Source organism: Podarcis filfolensis (assembly GCF_964270895.1).
Source record: "Podarcis filfolensis genome assembly, chromosome: 8".
NCBI classification, from domain to species: Eukaryota; Metazoa; Chordata; class Lepidosauria; order Squamata; family Lacertidae; genus Podarcis; species Podarcis filfolensis.
This window is the reverse complement of record NC_139611.1, coordinates 17060055-17076032: the sequence shown is the minus strand read 5'-3', so window position 1 is coordinate 17076032 and position 15978 is coordinate 17060055. Positions and strand designations below refer to the sequence as shown.

General features: G+C 45.2%; 2 protein-coding genes across 6 annotated transcripts in view; one reads left to right on the top strand and one right to left on the bottom strand.

The window, feature by feature from the left end:
- Positions 1–11338, top strand: part of CA6 (carbonic anhydrase 6) — a 33401-nt gene extending 22063 nt beyond the window's left edge. For both annotated transcript variants that reach the window (XM_083628752.1, XM_083628751.1), the window contains exons 4-10: positions 148–296; positions 2438–2533; positions 3852–3918; positions 4129–4286; positions 6346–6469; positions 7460–7558; positions 9212–11338. In XM_083628752.1, the coding sequence (XP_083484878.1) occupies positions 148–296; positions 2438–2533; positions 3852–3918; positions 4129–4286; positions 6346–6469; positions 7460–7558; positions 9212–9825 (1307 nt within the window). In that variant the 3' untranslated portion in view covers positions 9826–11338. The remainder of the gene's footprint in view (positions 1–147; positions 297–2437; positions 2534–3851; positions 3919–4128; positions 4287–6345; positions 6470–7459; positions 7559–9211) is intronic.
- A 36-nt stretch (positions 11339–11374) lies between these two features.
- The window catches only part of LOC310769416 (solute carrier family 2, facilitated glucose transporter member 5-like), a 48424-nt gene continuing 43820 nt past the window's right edge, over positions 11375–15978 (bottom strand). For 2 of the 4 annotated variants that reach the window (XR_014551633.1, XR_014551634.1), the window contains exons 12-13: positions 13620–15636; positions 11375–13302 (exon numbers count right to left, since the gene is read on the bottom strand). Coding sequence is in view for 2 of the 4 variants with exons in the window: in XM_083628753.1 (XP_083484879.1) it covers positions 15400–15636 (237 nt within the window). In the remaining 2 variants the exon portion in view is untranslated. Of the gene's footprint in view, positions 15637–15978 lie in introns of all 4 variants that reach the window. The other 2 variants (XM_083628753.1, XM_083628754.1) reach the window with 1 other exon arrangement.

Genomic DNA, 15978 nt, shown 5'->3' with positions numbered 1-15978 from the left:
TGCACATTGTGAACGAGGAACAAAATCAAACAGTGGAACAATCAATCAATCAATCAATCAATCAATACTCATGCGGTTATTACAGCTTTGCTGTAACAGAGTTGTTTTCCACCTGACCTCACTTCCTGCTTTCACTCTGCCTCCCAGTCCAGATAGACCTTCCTTCAACCATGACCATCACCAAAGGGCTACCTGGGACCTTCACGGCTGTCCAGTTCCATTTCCATTGGGGAGGAATGGATCTTGAGACCAGTGGCTCAGAACACACAGTGGATGGGATGAGGTACATTGCCGAGGTACATTTAATTGCTTGTTTGGTTATTACCACCTCTTTATATCCCAGCTTTCCTTTCAGGGAGCTCAAGATGGTGCACTAGGTTCTCCAGTGGGCTTTAAGTCTGAGCCGAGACTTGAATCCTCGTCTCCCAAGTCGTAGTCTGATACTCTTAACCGCAACACTGAGCTGGCAGAAGCTCTCCTAGCTTTGGAAAGACACCCTTCTGGGCAGCTTTTAGAGGGCTACATGCTGGCGTTGGGCATGGCCAGAAGTGAAAATGGGCAGACAAGCTTTTCCTCTATCTGAGCTGTGTTCTGGTCATGGGTAGGGATTGCCTATTCTGACACATGCCTGTTTGAGCACTCAGTTCGAAGACACAAGATCAAATCCTGGCATTATAATGTCTTTAGCTTCCTCAGGAAAAATGTCGAGGGGTTGTTTTCCTTTGCCTCCATGCAGAGGAAAAAGGGGAAAAAATCAAATGCCTGCACTCACAAACCCATAGGAAAAGCAGAAGGTACTTTATACCAGGTCAGGACTATTTCCGGTTGAGGCTGGTATTGCCACTGACTGGCAGCAACTCCCTAGCAGTGTGGGATTTGAGCACATGGTAAGTAAGCCAGAGCATAGGGCCTCAGATCACGAGGGGCCTCCGAATACAAAAAAATTAAAAATCGCCAAATGTTATGGTTGTGCTGCAAACCGCAAACCAGCGATCTAAGGCCACACCCATGCATACATTTGAAGCACTCTTATGCCACATGCAACAATCATGGTTTCCCTCAAATAATTATGGGAACTGTAATTTTTTGAGAATTGTAGCTCTGTGAGGGGCCATAATTATTATTATTTTTTAAAGTGCTATAAAGGTAAGGTACCCCTGCCCGTACGGGCCAGTCATGTCCGACTCTAGGGTTGTGCACCCATCTCACTTAAGAGGCCGGGGGCCAGCGCTGTCCGGAGACACTTCCGGGTCACGTGGCCAGCGTGACGAAGCTGCTCTGGCGAGCCAGCACCAGCGCAGCACACAGAAACGCCATTTATCTTCCCGCTATAAAGCGGTACCTATTTATCTACTTGCACTTAAGGGTGCTTTCGAACTGCTAGGTGGGCAGGAGCTGGGACCGAAGGACGGGAGCTCACCCCGCCGCGGGGATTCGAACCGCCGACTGTGCGATCGGCAAGCCCTAGGCGCTGAGGTTTTACCCACAGCGCCACCCGCGTCCCGGTTTAAGTGCTATGGGCCCCTTTAAATTTGACTTATGTTAGGGCCTCAGCATGTCTTCATCTGGCCTGCTCTTCAAGTGTCAGGAACAGAAAGTTTTTCCATCACTTCCTATTCCTGGAATAAATTGAAGCGCAGCCTCTGAATTAACACCCTCTGAATTAACAATTCTTCAGGAGGTTTAGCACCATCACCTTTGGTTTTAATCAGGAGAATAGGTTGCTTTGGTTTGCTTGTTAATCGTTCTGCAAATGCTAATTCACTTACCAACGCCAAGATGTCTGTGTTATCAGGGCAACCTTTTGTGGGTGTGAATGGCCTGTTAAGAGTGCAATTAGCACAGACTCGCCTTCTCTGCAATTCTTTTCCTTCTGACCCCCATTGATTACAATTGCCACCAGCCATGGATCAGGCATCCAACAGAGTGGATTATTATCCGGGAAACCTCATGCTATTATAAATTGGTCAGTCTGTAAAGAGGCAGGAAAAAGCATTGCTTTTCCTGCAGGAGAATAACACAGCTACCCTTTTTTTGTAATTGTTGCTTAAAAACAAAATCAAACTAGAGAGACACAAAGGTATAATAATTCTGGTTTCACAGACAAACTATAGGATTGAAGAATGGCTTGGAACAACTTTATTTCTCCATAGACTATCAGGATCAAATGTAGAAATATATTTTTAAAAATAAAAAAAATTGTCCAGTAGCGCCTCGTGCATGCACACGAAACTTATACCAAGAACAAACTTAGTTGGTCTCTAAGGTGCTACTGGACATTTTTATTATCATTTTTATATATTTCTACTGCGTCAGACCAACACAGCTACCTACCTGAATCTAGAATCAAATATGTATGTGCAAGGCATGTGCTCTGCCACTCAGCTAAAGGCCTTGCCTGGCTTTTTAACCACTGCCATCCTTATCCTTTCCCCAGCTGCATATCGTCCATTACAACTCAGCCAAGTACGCAAGCATCGAGCAAGCGAAGGTTCAACCGGATGGCTTGGCAGTTCTGGCGTTTCTCTTCGCGGTAGGTGGCTAATCCAGGTGGAATCTATCTATTTAAATTGAAGATGCATTTGGGGAAAGTTTCAGATTCCTGAAAGTCAGTTGCCCCAGTTTCTGAGATCTAGAATTGGCGGAAAGTTTGTTTGTTTTTCTTCTTCTGGCGAGAATGCTTTCCACGCTGTTGCAAACAATTTGGATTTTAAAAAGAGAAAAACCACGAGGGGGCGCCAAACAAAAAGAAACAGCAAAATGCGAAAGAATGTTATCTCTGTGGCTTTTCCCTGTGTCAAAATGTAGGTAAAGCAAGCATCCCCAACCTTTGGCCCTCCAGATGTTTTGGCCTACAACTCCCATGATCCCTAGCTAACAGGACCAGTGGTCAGGAATGATGGGAATTGTAGTCCAAAACATCTGGAGGGCCAAAGGTTGGGGATGCTTGTGGTAAAGCTTATTATCAGTGGGTGGAGAAAGAGAGAGAAAACATAGAAAGCTGCCCTATGTTGATCCATCTAGCTGAATATTGCCCACTCAGACTGTCAGTGGTTCTCCAGGATTTAAGGGAGGTGATATTCCCAGTCATATTTGGAGATGTCAAGTATTGAATTTAGGGTCTTCTGCATGCAAAGCAGTTGCTATAACCACTGAGCTATAATAATAATAATAATTATAATATAATATAATATAATATAATATAATATAATATAATATATTTATACCCTGCCCTCCCCGGCCAAGACCGGGCTCAGGGCAGCTAACACTGAATATAAATACAGTAAAAACATTAAAAAACAAAACAAAACAAAACAAAACAAAAACAGTTGATTAAAATATAAGTTAGAATACAGTTTAAAACGCAGCTTAAAATGCAGCCTCGTTTTAGTGGTAGCCTATAGATCAAAGCCATAAGGGGGAAAACGTCAAATATTCACCAGGGCCAACTATCCATGCTGGTCCTACGTGGGCCAGCAGAAAGAGCCAAGGGAAAATTTATATACAAATCCCATATAAAGGGTTCCATCAGAAAAATATAAACATTCCCCACATTCATTTCCCATTTGAACATGCCCCATTTTAAATACAGTGGTACCTCGGGTTAAGAACTTAATTCGTTCTGGAGGTCCGTTCTTAAGCTGAAACTGTTCTTAACCTGAGGTACCACTTTAAGTAATGGGGCCTCCCGCTGCCGCCGCACCACCACCATACAATTTCTGTTCTCAACCTGAAGCAAAGTTCTTAACCCGAGGTACTATTTCTGGGTTAGCGGAGTCTGTAACCTGAAGCGTCTGTAACCTGAAGTGTCTGTACCCGAGGTACCACTGTACTACCCTTCTTTCTTGCAGGATGGCAACCTAGAAAACACTTACTATAGCGACTTCATTGCCAACTTGGCCAAAATCAAGTTTGCAGGTATGTTTCCCTTTAAACCTTGGCATGGTATTTCTTGGTCAGGCAAGATGAAGCTGGTTGATTTCGATTCTTTACCACCCTGGTTTTGAGCAGTGGGATATTGCTGCAGTGCTAGCTAGCTGCTGAAAGCTGTCGCCCAGTATTTGATCTGCTTTGGATATTGCATAAAATTGCTAAGCTTTTATGTGTGTGTATTTTTTTTTTTTTTAGGGCAGTCAACTACACTCAACACTCTGGATCTCCTGTCCATGCTTCCAGAAAACCTTGCCAATTTCTATAGATACCAGGGCTCTCTGACCACACCTCCCTGCACAGAGAACGTGATTTGGACTATATTTGATTCACCCATCAAGCTGTCTCACACGCAGGTAAGAAAGCATTGGTCTACGTTGGTCTGTCTGTTCCTTTTTTTTATTGTTGAATTTATCAGTCGCTTTTCAGAATTAAACCCCTGAAGCAATTTACAGCAAGGTTATAATACAGTAATATAAATGTATAAAACATATTAAAACCATAGGCTATGTAAACAGCATACATTTGAAACACATTTATGCCACATTGTGTACTCCAAAGGATTTTGGGAACTATAGGTGGTTAAAGATGCTGGGGATTTTATCACTGAGAGGGAGCAAACTACAGTGGTACCTCGGGTTAAGTACTTAATTCGTTCTGGAGGTCCGTTCTTAACCTGAAACTGTTCTTAACCTGAAGCACCACTTTAGCTAATGGGGCCTCCCACTGCTGCTGCGCCGCCGGAGCACAATTTCTGTTCTCGTCCTGAAGCAAAGTTCTTAACCCGAGGTACTATTTCTGGGTTAGCGGAGTCTGTAACCTGAAGCGTATGTAACCCAAGGTACCACTGTACATGGTCCGAGCCCCGTGTTGGGCAAAATATTCTTGCATTGCAGGGGGTTGGACTTGATGACCCTTAGGGTCCCTTCCAGCTCTATGATTCCACATTTCCCAAGATTCTTTGGGGGGAGCCACATGCTTCAAAAGGATGCTGTGTACTCAGCTAAAACATCAATTCATTGGGGCAATCAAAACACCTGGGAAATCAAGAATGCACCTTATTTTCCTGTGTATAACACACCCTTGTGTATAAGACGCCTCCTATTTTGGGGAACTTCAAATTAAGAAAATGGGGGGAGATTGCCCAGAGTTGCTGAGCTTTTTTTTGGGGGGGGGAGGCAGAGTTGTTGAGATTTTTTAAACGGGGGAATGCTGAAAATCGCTCACCCAAATGACCTACCACGCCACTTGCGCGTGTCGCAAAAGCCAGCATTAGTCTGTCCCCTCACTGGCAGAAGCTGCCAATTGCCCGCCCAATTCATGCAGCGACAGCCAATCAACACCAGCCCTTGACGCAGCCACCAATAACACGTCCAATAGCCGCCGACAATCTCTGGCTCACGGCAGCAACCAATCCCATGTCCCCCCTATGCATTATCTGTATATAAGACGACCCCAAATTTTTAACATAACTTTTTAATAAGAAACATCGTCTTATACACGGAAAAGTATGGTATTTGCCTGGCATGGGAATGCTGTCAAAACAGCTGTTGGTGTCAGGAGCTCGTCCTACTCAAGAGTAGGACCCTGGCAGAGACACATGCCCAACTGGCATGTTCCCTCGCTCCTGGTCGATCGTTCGGGAGTTTCATAAGTTTTCTTCTGCCCGAACATCACAGCAACCAATGCCAACAGACATTGGCACACTTAGGGTCTTCGCAGCTTGCATTACAGACCTCAGCAACTGCGCATTTTGGCTAATCTACTTTATGTACATATAAACACACACGGAGCACTGCAACATGCCTCGCTCTCTCTCTAGCATCAGACAGCAAAGAGAATGAACAAAGGACAATAGTCCCACTTCACGGAACACAGTAACACAAACATCCTGTTTCCATCACTTTCCACTCTGTGGAGTCAAAACATACACCGTCATGTGATAGACAAAAATCCCATGACTGCAATCATGGAGCAGGAATTCTAACAGTCGGGTGGGCCTTCCTGAGATAACCATCCCACAGGGAGCTATTCCAACCTCTGGAGTTAACGCACAAGGCCCAGATAAGTTCATATGAGGAAAGATGTTCCTTTAGGTAAAGGGGTCCCAATTATTATTTATTACTCTATATGAGTAGATTAGTGAGCCCCAGCAAACAGCTTGCTCCATCTCCCACTTCAAAACCAAGCAATGTTATTAAAGACAAACCAGCAAGGATGCTGCAGCAGAATGTTAAATGTTGCAGCCTGTCTACCTGCTGTTCCCAAGAGGAATGGCTCTAGGTCGGGTCTTCAGCAAGCCTTGGAATAGGAAGGAGCCTCGCAGTTCTGTTTTCAAAGGTAGGACAGAGGTGGAATGTCAAGGAGGAGGAGATTCCTGTTTTTCTTGAACATATTGCTTGGCTTTTTTGGTAGGTTAAGCTGCTGGAGAACGCCTTACTGGACTGGGAGAACAATACCCTGAGGAACGATTACCGCCACGTCCAGCCCCTCAATGACCGGATAGTCCAATCGTCTTTCCAAGCCAAGGTTACCAAAGGTACAATTGAGTAGCTTAAGGCCAGCAGGGAGGCAGACGACAGGAGTGGAGGACCCTAGGCCGTAAAAGCATGAGAAGAGCCTGCTGGATCAGGCCAAAGGCTCATCTAGTCCAGCACCCTGTTCTCACAGTGGCCAGCCACATGCCCCAGTGGCAAGCACCCAAGCAAGACCCGAGCACAAGAGCCTTCTCCCCTAGCATAAGCCTGCCTTATGTTAATGCAGAAAGCACTGCTGAGACTACAGTCATACCTTGTGTTAGTTTCTGTTTGCCACTGAGCAGCTGCTTAGAGTCACAGGACTCTGTTTACATTCCAGACACATTCCATACTGTTGGAAGTCTCACGGGAGAGGAGACGATGTGACGTTACTGGTTTCCTGTTCCTTTGTTGTTCAGTTGCTCTCTGCTCTCACAGGGAGACGATGTATTTTTCTTTGCTCTCTGCGTAGCTTAGTAATAAAGCACAGCATGTAGCCATAAATCTCATCACTTCTGCTGCTTTGGAAACTCTGCTGAACGGGAATGTGCCTGAGGCCTCATCAAAGGCTCAGGTCGTTAATTATTCGTCGGGGGGCGATTCCGGAGGAAAATGAGCTTTATCAGCTCGGTCGCAGTGGAGATACCGACACCTTGGAAGTCGAACGGAATCCGTTCCGGAGGTCCGTTGGACTTCCAAAACCTTCGGAAAGCAAAGTGTGGCTTCCGATTGGTTGCAGGAAGATCCCCGTCGGATGTTTGGCTTCCAAAAATAGTGCGCAAACCAGAACAGTCACTTCCGGGTTTACGGCGTCTGGGAGCCAAAAACGTCTGAGAACTAAGCTGTTCAATTAATAATAATAATAATAATAATAATAATAATAATAAATTTTATTTATACCCCGCCCTCCCCAGCCAAGACCGGGCTCAGTGTGGCTAACAACCAAGGTATGACTGTATATAAAAATAAGAAGAGGATTAAGCCTAACTATCATTATCCTTCCATCGCTCCAGAAATGTGTCACCCATCGACCGTCTCTTCCACACTTGATGAAATACGGACTCAGCTGCAGGCGATGAAGAAGCACGTTCTGGCTATCATGGGGAAACCTGGTAAGAGAATAAGACTTCTTCCCCTCCCCACGCCCTGATTATTTATGGCACATTTTCTGTTCTAAAATTTTGCAAGTTGCTAGGAGACTTCTTATTTATTGGATTTAGGCCCTGACCTCCCTCTCCAAGGAGCCCAGGGCGCCAAACAGATTTACAAACAAAAACAAAGCAAACACCTCCTAAAACAGGTTAAAACACTCTAAAAATGATAACAATTGAAAACATCTAAAAAAAAACCCCAGTTGCGATTAAAAACATTCTTCTATCCAGTGATCTTTGGGTCGCCGGGAATTGCATCCCTCAGCTACTAAATGCCTGGGTGGACAGGAATGTTTTCTTTTTAAAAAAAATATATTTTTTTATTCAGTTTTACAATATACATTTGAATTTAAACATTAATAATTATAAGCATATAGGATTCCCTGAACCCTTAGATTTCCCTCCACCCCTCCATGGTTTCCATTGTCAAACTTTTTCTACTGCATCTTATAGTTTCTCCATTTATCTTAAAAATCCATTTTTACCTTAGTTTTTCATATATCACAAGTGTTGCTATAATCCTGCCAAAGTTTTTAGTTGTTTACAGTGTTCTCTTAAATAACTTATAAATTTTTCCCATTCCTTGTTAAAGCTTCTATCTCCCTGGTTTCTGATTTTCCTGGTCACTTTTGCCATTTTGGCATAATCCATCATCTTTATCAGCCATTCGTTCCTGGTGGGGACTTTATCTTCTTTCTATCTCTAGGCCAGTAGCACCCGCGCTACTGTCGTTGCATACATAAATAGTCTTTTCTACTCTTTTGGTATTCCTGCATCTAGAATTCCTAATAGAATAGCTTCTGATTTTTCCACAAACATTATTTTCATAATAAAAAAAATTCAACTCATTATATATCATATCCCAGAATGCTTTGGTTATCCTGCACATCCACCACATGTAGTAGAACGTGCCTTCCTTCTCCTTACACTTCCAACATACATTTGAAGCACTTCTATACATTTTTGCTAATTTAAAAAGGTAAAGGACCCCTGACAGTTAAGTCCAATTGCAGACGACTCTGGGGTTGCGGCGCTCATCTCGCTTTACTGGCCGAGGGAGCTGACGTTTGTCCGCAAACAGTTTTTCTGGGTCATGTGGCCAGCATGACTGAGCCGCTTCTGGCAAAACCAGAGGAGCACCCGGAGACGCCATTTACCTTCCCGCCGGAGTGGTACCTATATATCTACTTGCATTTTTGGCATCCTTTTGAACTGCCAGGTTGGCAGGAGCTGGGACTGAGCGACGGGAGCTTACCCCGTTGCGGGGATTCGAACCGCGACCTTCTGATCAGCAAGCCCAAGAGGCTCAGTGGTTTAGACCACAGAGCCACCTGCGTACCTTTTGCTAAATTAGCAGGTGTTAAATACCAGCGATACATCATTTTCATATAATTTTCCTTCAATGTATAGCATGCTGTAAATTTTAGGACAGGAATGTTTTCAAATTCATCCTGAATTCATCCAGCTGCTCACATCCCTTTAAACAAAGGGCAGTGGGTTATGGTTCTGCTGGAAGAGGACCATCCTATCGCAGAACGAGCAGTTCCAATGGGTTGTCCCAAGTGTCCGTTCAAACCCAGCCCATGCCTGAGAGGTTCTGATTGGTTCTTCCAGGTCACATCCCGGTCTACTCCCAAGCCCTTTACTTCTCCCGCGACAACACGGCCAGCTACGCCGAGGTGCGCCCCCTGCAGGCCATGATGCTCAAAACCTTCACGCTTTGCTTCTGGGCCCAGAACCTGAACGAAGGGCGGCAAACGGTCTTCTTCTACTCCACCCCAGAGAGGGACAATGAACTGGTGGTCACCGTGGGCATCGGCGTGGGCGTGTCCATTGGGGGCACCTCGGTGCAGTTTGACTTGCACCGCAAGTCTGAGGAGTGGGTCCACCACTGCATCACCTGGGCTTCCGACTCGGGCACCGTCAACCTGTGGGTCAACGGAGCCAAGGGCACGGTCAAGGACGTCCAGAGAGGCTACGTGATCCAGAGCGGTGGGAAGGCGCTCCTTGGGAAGTACAAGAACCCTGTGATGGACATCTTTGCCAACCCGTTTTCTGGTTGGATGAGCCACGTCAACCTCTGGAGCAGCCTCTTAGACAACGACGACGTCCAGGAGCTCACCCTGTGCAAACATGACAACCAGAAGGGGGATATCATATCTTGGGGCGAAACACCCATGACCTTGTGGGGGGGAGTGGTGGTGGATGCTGACACCAGCTGCGGGTGATTCTCGCTGATCAGGCATGAATCCGTGCTGAGAGGTAAAAAAAAAACCCTGATTGGTTGGGACGCAAATGTAGTCTTTACTCCCCACCTTTCCTTCAAGATATCCAGATTATAGACTGATTCTCCTTCCACACCGAGAGCTTCTCTAGGTCTTCTAAGGACTGGGCCAGATCCTTGGGGGGAGAGGAGGGGATATTCTCGTTGCAGGAAAATCTCGCCATGCGATGAGAATGCCCCGTATTTCTTTCATGTTTATTACCGATTATGTCAGCATGGAATGGAAATGAACACAAACTGCAGGAGAGGGCGAGAGGCGGAGAGAAAAAGAAAACCTCATTCTGGTTGTACTCGATTTTTTGTTGTTGTTTGGTGGCCTGTTTGTGAGATCATGTAGAATTGTCTGTGTTTCGGATACTTCTCCCTGCATAGCATGATAATCCCTGTAGAGAGGAACCCTGGGAGAAGTGAAGGTAAATCACCTGTTTGTGCCGCACAGAGTCCTCCTTATCAAGGCAGTGATGAGAGATAGACAAAGCCTTAGATTAGCTGGCGGGTTTAGCCCTGTGTGGCTAATGTGAGGGGTGGGAAGGAGACCCCCACCTTCTTTCCATCCCCATCAAGTTTGGGTCACATCCTCACCATTCACTGAAAGCTGCCCTTATGCCACTCTCTTCCCCCAGAGAATCTTTGGAGCTGTAGTTTAAGGGTGCTGGGAACTATTAACTCTGCAAGGGCTTTCCTAACTACTCTCGGCACCCTTAACAAACTACTGTTCCCAGGATTACTTTGGGGGAAGCTATGCCTTGTTTAAAATCGGTGTAAGAGTGTGTTAAATGTACAGTGTGTAGAGATGACTACCTATCTGCCTAAACATTTTGCATGATTCAGAGCCATCCTAGATCCCTGCTTGGGTGTTCTCTTAAGTCCTGAAAACATATCCTCCAGGAGACAGGCTTTCATATCTGCATGGGTGTCATTGATGCCACATCTGTACTTCATAGGATCCTGGTGTGTGTGTGTGTGTGTGTGTGTGTGTGTGTGTATGTGTGTATTGGTGACATTGTTTGTTCCAGCTTTCAAAATACGCAACTGAACCTTATTTCATGCATGGATAGACATATATACTTCCTGATATATGGTTACTGCCATTTTGTTTCGGAAGCGAAGATTAGCCTGCAGGTGTGATCCTGAGAAAAACCACATTTGAATTTAAATCAGAGAGGTTTACAGACCTCCAAGCATTGATTGGATAAATCATCTGGGTGTGATCCGAGTACTGAGCTTAGGTTTATGAAAACAGGAGGACACAGGCCTCTCTTTGAAGCAGAATTATCTGCAAACCCCTTAGGGCTTAACCTCAATCAACTCCACCTGGGAAACTGGAGAGGGGATTAAAGCAATGCTGTGTGCATGTCATGGCAAAACAAACATGTTTGGGGTTTTTTGTTTTCTTCTTTGGCTCGTAGAGGCAGTACAACCATGTTATAATGATAATAAAGTATGCACCAGTTAAACCTGGCTTGTCATTCCTGAGTCTAAACATCCTTGTGTTTTTTTCAGGCTTTATAAGATGGCTTTTATTTTTTATTTTTTGCTCTATTTACAAAAATAGACAATGATCTTTTGTACAAAATGTATCCCCCTTCCAGGGAGATGAAAAATAACAATCAACCAGCAAACAACACACACAATACAAAATTGTCTTTTTAAACACTCTTCCCCTTTGTTCATAGACAAATACTGTTTTGTTGTTTTGTGGGGCAGGTGAAAAACTCATCATACACCTTGAAACCAAGGGCGCTTCCAGACCGTCACTATTTTCAAGAGGGATTCAATCATATACTGGCAAATTCAGGTTGCACCATTATAGTTGCTTGGGAGTGTCTGTAGAACAAATCCACTTCTCTTTTTGCAGTAAGGAAAGTGATGGAGGAAATGATCTGGAAAACTTTGGATTAATACTTGCTGTGATGCAAATTCATTTAACCTCTTGCAAACGTATTAAAATGGATGCTTAACAATAGGCAATCTGGAGGCACTTGAAGATCAATCATATATTGTGATTAAACTTGTGTGTCTTGTTATATGAAGTCCAAACAAGCAACAATTAAAAATGGATGGGGGGGGGGGCAGACAGTGAGTAAACAAAAACCCATGATAAAACTGGGAGATTTAGGTTGAAGCTCGAAACTTAATGGGCAGCATGATCAACTGAACATGCTGGGACTCAAAATTATTGAAAAACAAGCATTTGATTGCATTGCCTATTCCTTAGGATAGCTCGGGTCAATTATGAGAGCCCACCTTGATTGTTGAGATCAGCTGAGCATCCCAATAAATGGAGTGTGCGGCTGAGACCATAGCTGCATCTGCTTTGCATGTAGAGAGCCTCAGGTTCAATCCCAGGCAGCTCCAGATAAGGCTGGGGGAAAGCCCTCTATGGAACCCCAGAGAGCAATAGCTCAGTGGTAAAGCATCTGCCTTGCACACAGAAGGTCCCAGGTTCAACCCCCAGCATCTCCTAGTATAGCTGAGAATATATCCCCTGCCTGAAACCTGAGAGTCACTGCCAGTCAGTGTAGGCAGCACTGAGCTAGATGGACCAACAATTTGCCTTGTTTTAAAGCAATTAATCCTTTGTTCTGGGTTTTATTTTTTTAAAAAGTCTTTAGTACTGGGCCAGGAAAAGGGACCCACTCAGGCAAGCCTAATTCACACATAGGTGGTTCACCTGGCTCTGCCACTTCAGGTTGCATGTGGAAAGCTAGCATGTCAAGGGCAAGGCTAGGTTAACACTATTCTAATCTGAGTTTTCTATGTGAAAGGGGTTTTGGTTTGTTTCCATATATACACACCACCCAGGAGAATCAAGTCTGTTCAGTGTGAAAGAAATTGTTAGTTCTGTTGATACAAAAACCGCCTGCGTTTCCTTCCTTGGCCCAGAGGTGGCTGCTTCCTGTTGGAGCTGGTAGGGTGTAAGACAGGGAGCTCACCAGCAGATGGAGCCAGAGTAAATGACAGACAGAGCATTCTGACTGTAGTTTTGTCCCCATCCTCCTCCATTCGGTTCTATAAGGGCAATACTGAAACTAAAGGGAAAGAAGCTACACTTTCTGTTGAGTAATAAAGCAGGCAGGTGGAGTGTGGCTTAGGGCAAACGGATTTGCCCTTAATGAACCAGCCTCCACTGACTTGGCCAGTATCCCTTGGCTGAGATAACCCACTGCCGGACGTAGAGCAGAAAAACACAAATTTAAACCAGAATGTGTGTTAAAGGTAAAGGTAAAGGACCCCTGACAGTTAAGTCCAGTCACGAACGACTCTGGGGTTGCGACGCTCATCTCACTTTACAGGCTGAGGGAGCTAGCATTTCTCCACTCCGCAGACAGTTTTTCCGGGTCATGTGGCCAGCATGACTAAGCCGCTTCTGACGCAACCAGAGCAGCGCATGGAAACACTGTTTACCTTACCTTTTTATCTACTTGCACTTTGACGTGCTTTCGAACTGCTAGGTTGGCAGGAGCTGGGACTGAGGAACGGGAGCTCACGCCGACGCGGGGATTCAAACCACCGACCTTCTGATCAGCAAGCCCTAGGCTCAGTGGTTTAGACCACAGCGCCACCTGCATCCCTTAGAATGTGTGTTATACATCCCTTAATCCTAAAAACCTGCTTTCCCCTCTAAAATAACCCCAGTTCAATACCACAATAACAATAATTTAAAAATTCAAATGTGTAGTATATTCCTCACTTCATCCACAAGCAAGGAAGCCCGTTCACCACTTTTTAAAGCACATGGTAAGTGTAAAGCACACAAATTGGGCTTAAAATTAAATTGCCAATTTTTATGATTGTTTCTAGGTGGTAAGAAAAATGTCTACTTTCAGGAAAAGCAGACAGTAAAATTTTAAGCCAGTCAGATGGAAGGCATTCAAGGGATACTGCCTCCTAGACTTATTTGCCTGTTCAGCTAAGGCTGAATCAAAAGTAGAGCTCCATTAGTGCTTTAATGAAAATCAAAATGATTAAAATTAGTGTTTTAGTTATAACCATTATAGCCTGGCAATTGATACCAATGCAGCAGGGGAAGAACTGAGGTTAAAAACTGTGTTGTAACAGACTCCTTTCACTTCCTTAACGAGCAGAGATAGGTGCCAAAACATCTGCCCCACTGCAAACACATGCTCACTCTCCAGCAAGGAATTCAGAATTATTCTGGGTCCACTGTGACATTTGAGACCTCGTTAGGAACCCCATCAAGCTGGGCGTGGGGGCTTTTTAAGGCTAGAAATGCCAGTGCAGGCATTGGACAGATATAGAGTTTCACTTTTTTCCATTGGCAGGGCTTCCTGCAGCGAAACAGGGACTCTGTCACATGCCCACCCCCATGCAAAGTTAAAATAAGGGCTGCAGCAGATGAAAGGCCTCTAGGCTTGTGTTGCACTAGGGCTGATTGGGGGGTGGGTAGGTTTGGCGAAGCCCTTTTTGGCTGGGTCAGGTCTTTACCTGCCTGCACCTGATGTCCTACAAGATTTCAGGATTGTATCCAACTGAATTATGCTCAGTGCAGACCCACTGGAATGCATGAATCTAAGGTAGTCATGTTCATTCTCTTTGATGGGTCTACTAGGAACCCTCCAATAAGATGGCCTGTGGCTTGGCTGAAATGGTCTTGTGGGTCAATGACAGAGAATCTGGGGGCCACAATTATGTCCCCCACTGCTGTGATAGGGGGTGTCAAAGCCTCGGCCAAAGTCCCTGATTTCCACATAACATGGAAAATTGTTAAACACAGTTGAATGCTCTTGAGGCCCCTTCCAGCTCTGTGAGACTTTCCCGTGCAGCCTCGCTTGATTATTCTTCATATCTTTTACAAGGTGCTGAATTTTGGCACGTCCTCCGCCTTTGGCAAAGAGGAATTGCATGCTAGGTGTCTAAAATCAGATTATCGTGAGTCACCTCCGAGTACATCCCCAGGTCTGTGCTTCAGTTTGTGAGATGCGAAGGCAGAAGAATTGTCTGTTCACCTTACCCCAGTGTAAGCAGCATGGCTTCGTGAGAAGGAAATGCTTCCCCGTGCGCTGAAATGCAGAGAGGAAACGCTACATTTCTAAGAGGATTTTGGGTCCAGCCATACAGTGAACCTCAGGTCATAAGGATTCACAGCAGCCTAACAACCAAACCCACATCTGCCTGCAGATCACTTTGCCAACATCCTCCAAACTCAGTTACCGTCTTTGGAAACACTTCTGAATTGGGAAGAAGTTCCCCATCTTGGTTCTTCAGAAATATGTCTTGAACAGGTGAATTACAGGCAAGGCATCCGGAAATGGCAAAGTCTTTGATGCTAGAGAAAGGGCAGTATCTTTTTGGGGGGGTTGCTGGTGGGAGTTTTTGTCCATGTGAGAAGGATGTAGCAAGGAGGGTACCGGAGAACTCAGCTACATGGGATTATTTACACCTCGCCCACGACAATGCGGAGAGGGGGAGGAAATTTGAAGGGTGGCATCTGCCACCAAGACGGCTGGAGGAGAGTTGGGCTTCAGCCACTCCTAGGCGAGGGACCAGAGGCATCTTAAAGGGCGCTGTTACTCTGCACCTCGGCTTTTTTGCTGTAAGGCTGTGAGATGGCGGCGAAATCCTTCAGCTCCTCTTTGTCTGCCTCCTCTTCGGTGCCGTTCCTCTTTGCCATAATCTGGTTGATTTCCATGAAGGTTTTGTTCTTGGTTTCGGGGACTACCAGGAAGATGTAAATGACGGTGAGCAGGCAGATGCCGCAGAAAATGAGGAAGGAATAGGCCCCGAGTCCTTGCTATATAGAGGAAAAATAAGTGAGAACAGGAGAGGGAGGGAGAGATGAGATGAGAATGATGAGTTACTAGAAACTGATTTTGTTTCCCCTACTCTTTACTCCAGAAGAACCATCACCAGGTTCAAAATGCATTGGGATGTTGGCTCGATTTAGGACCACACTGAGTTGTATGCAGTGCTTGTCTTGCTCAAAGTAGTCCCATTCAGATTAATGGACACAACAAACTTGGGTCTATTCATTTCAACATTGAGTTGACAACCCTCTATTGAAGAGAAGCAAATCTCTGTCGTGTAACCCTCCCAGCAGTGGCATGTGGCCCCTGGAAGGTTGCACAGAAAGGAA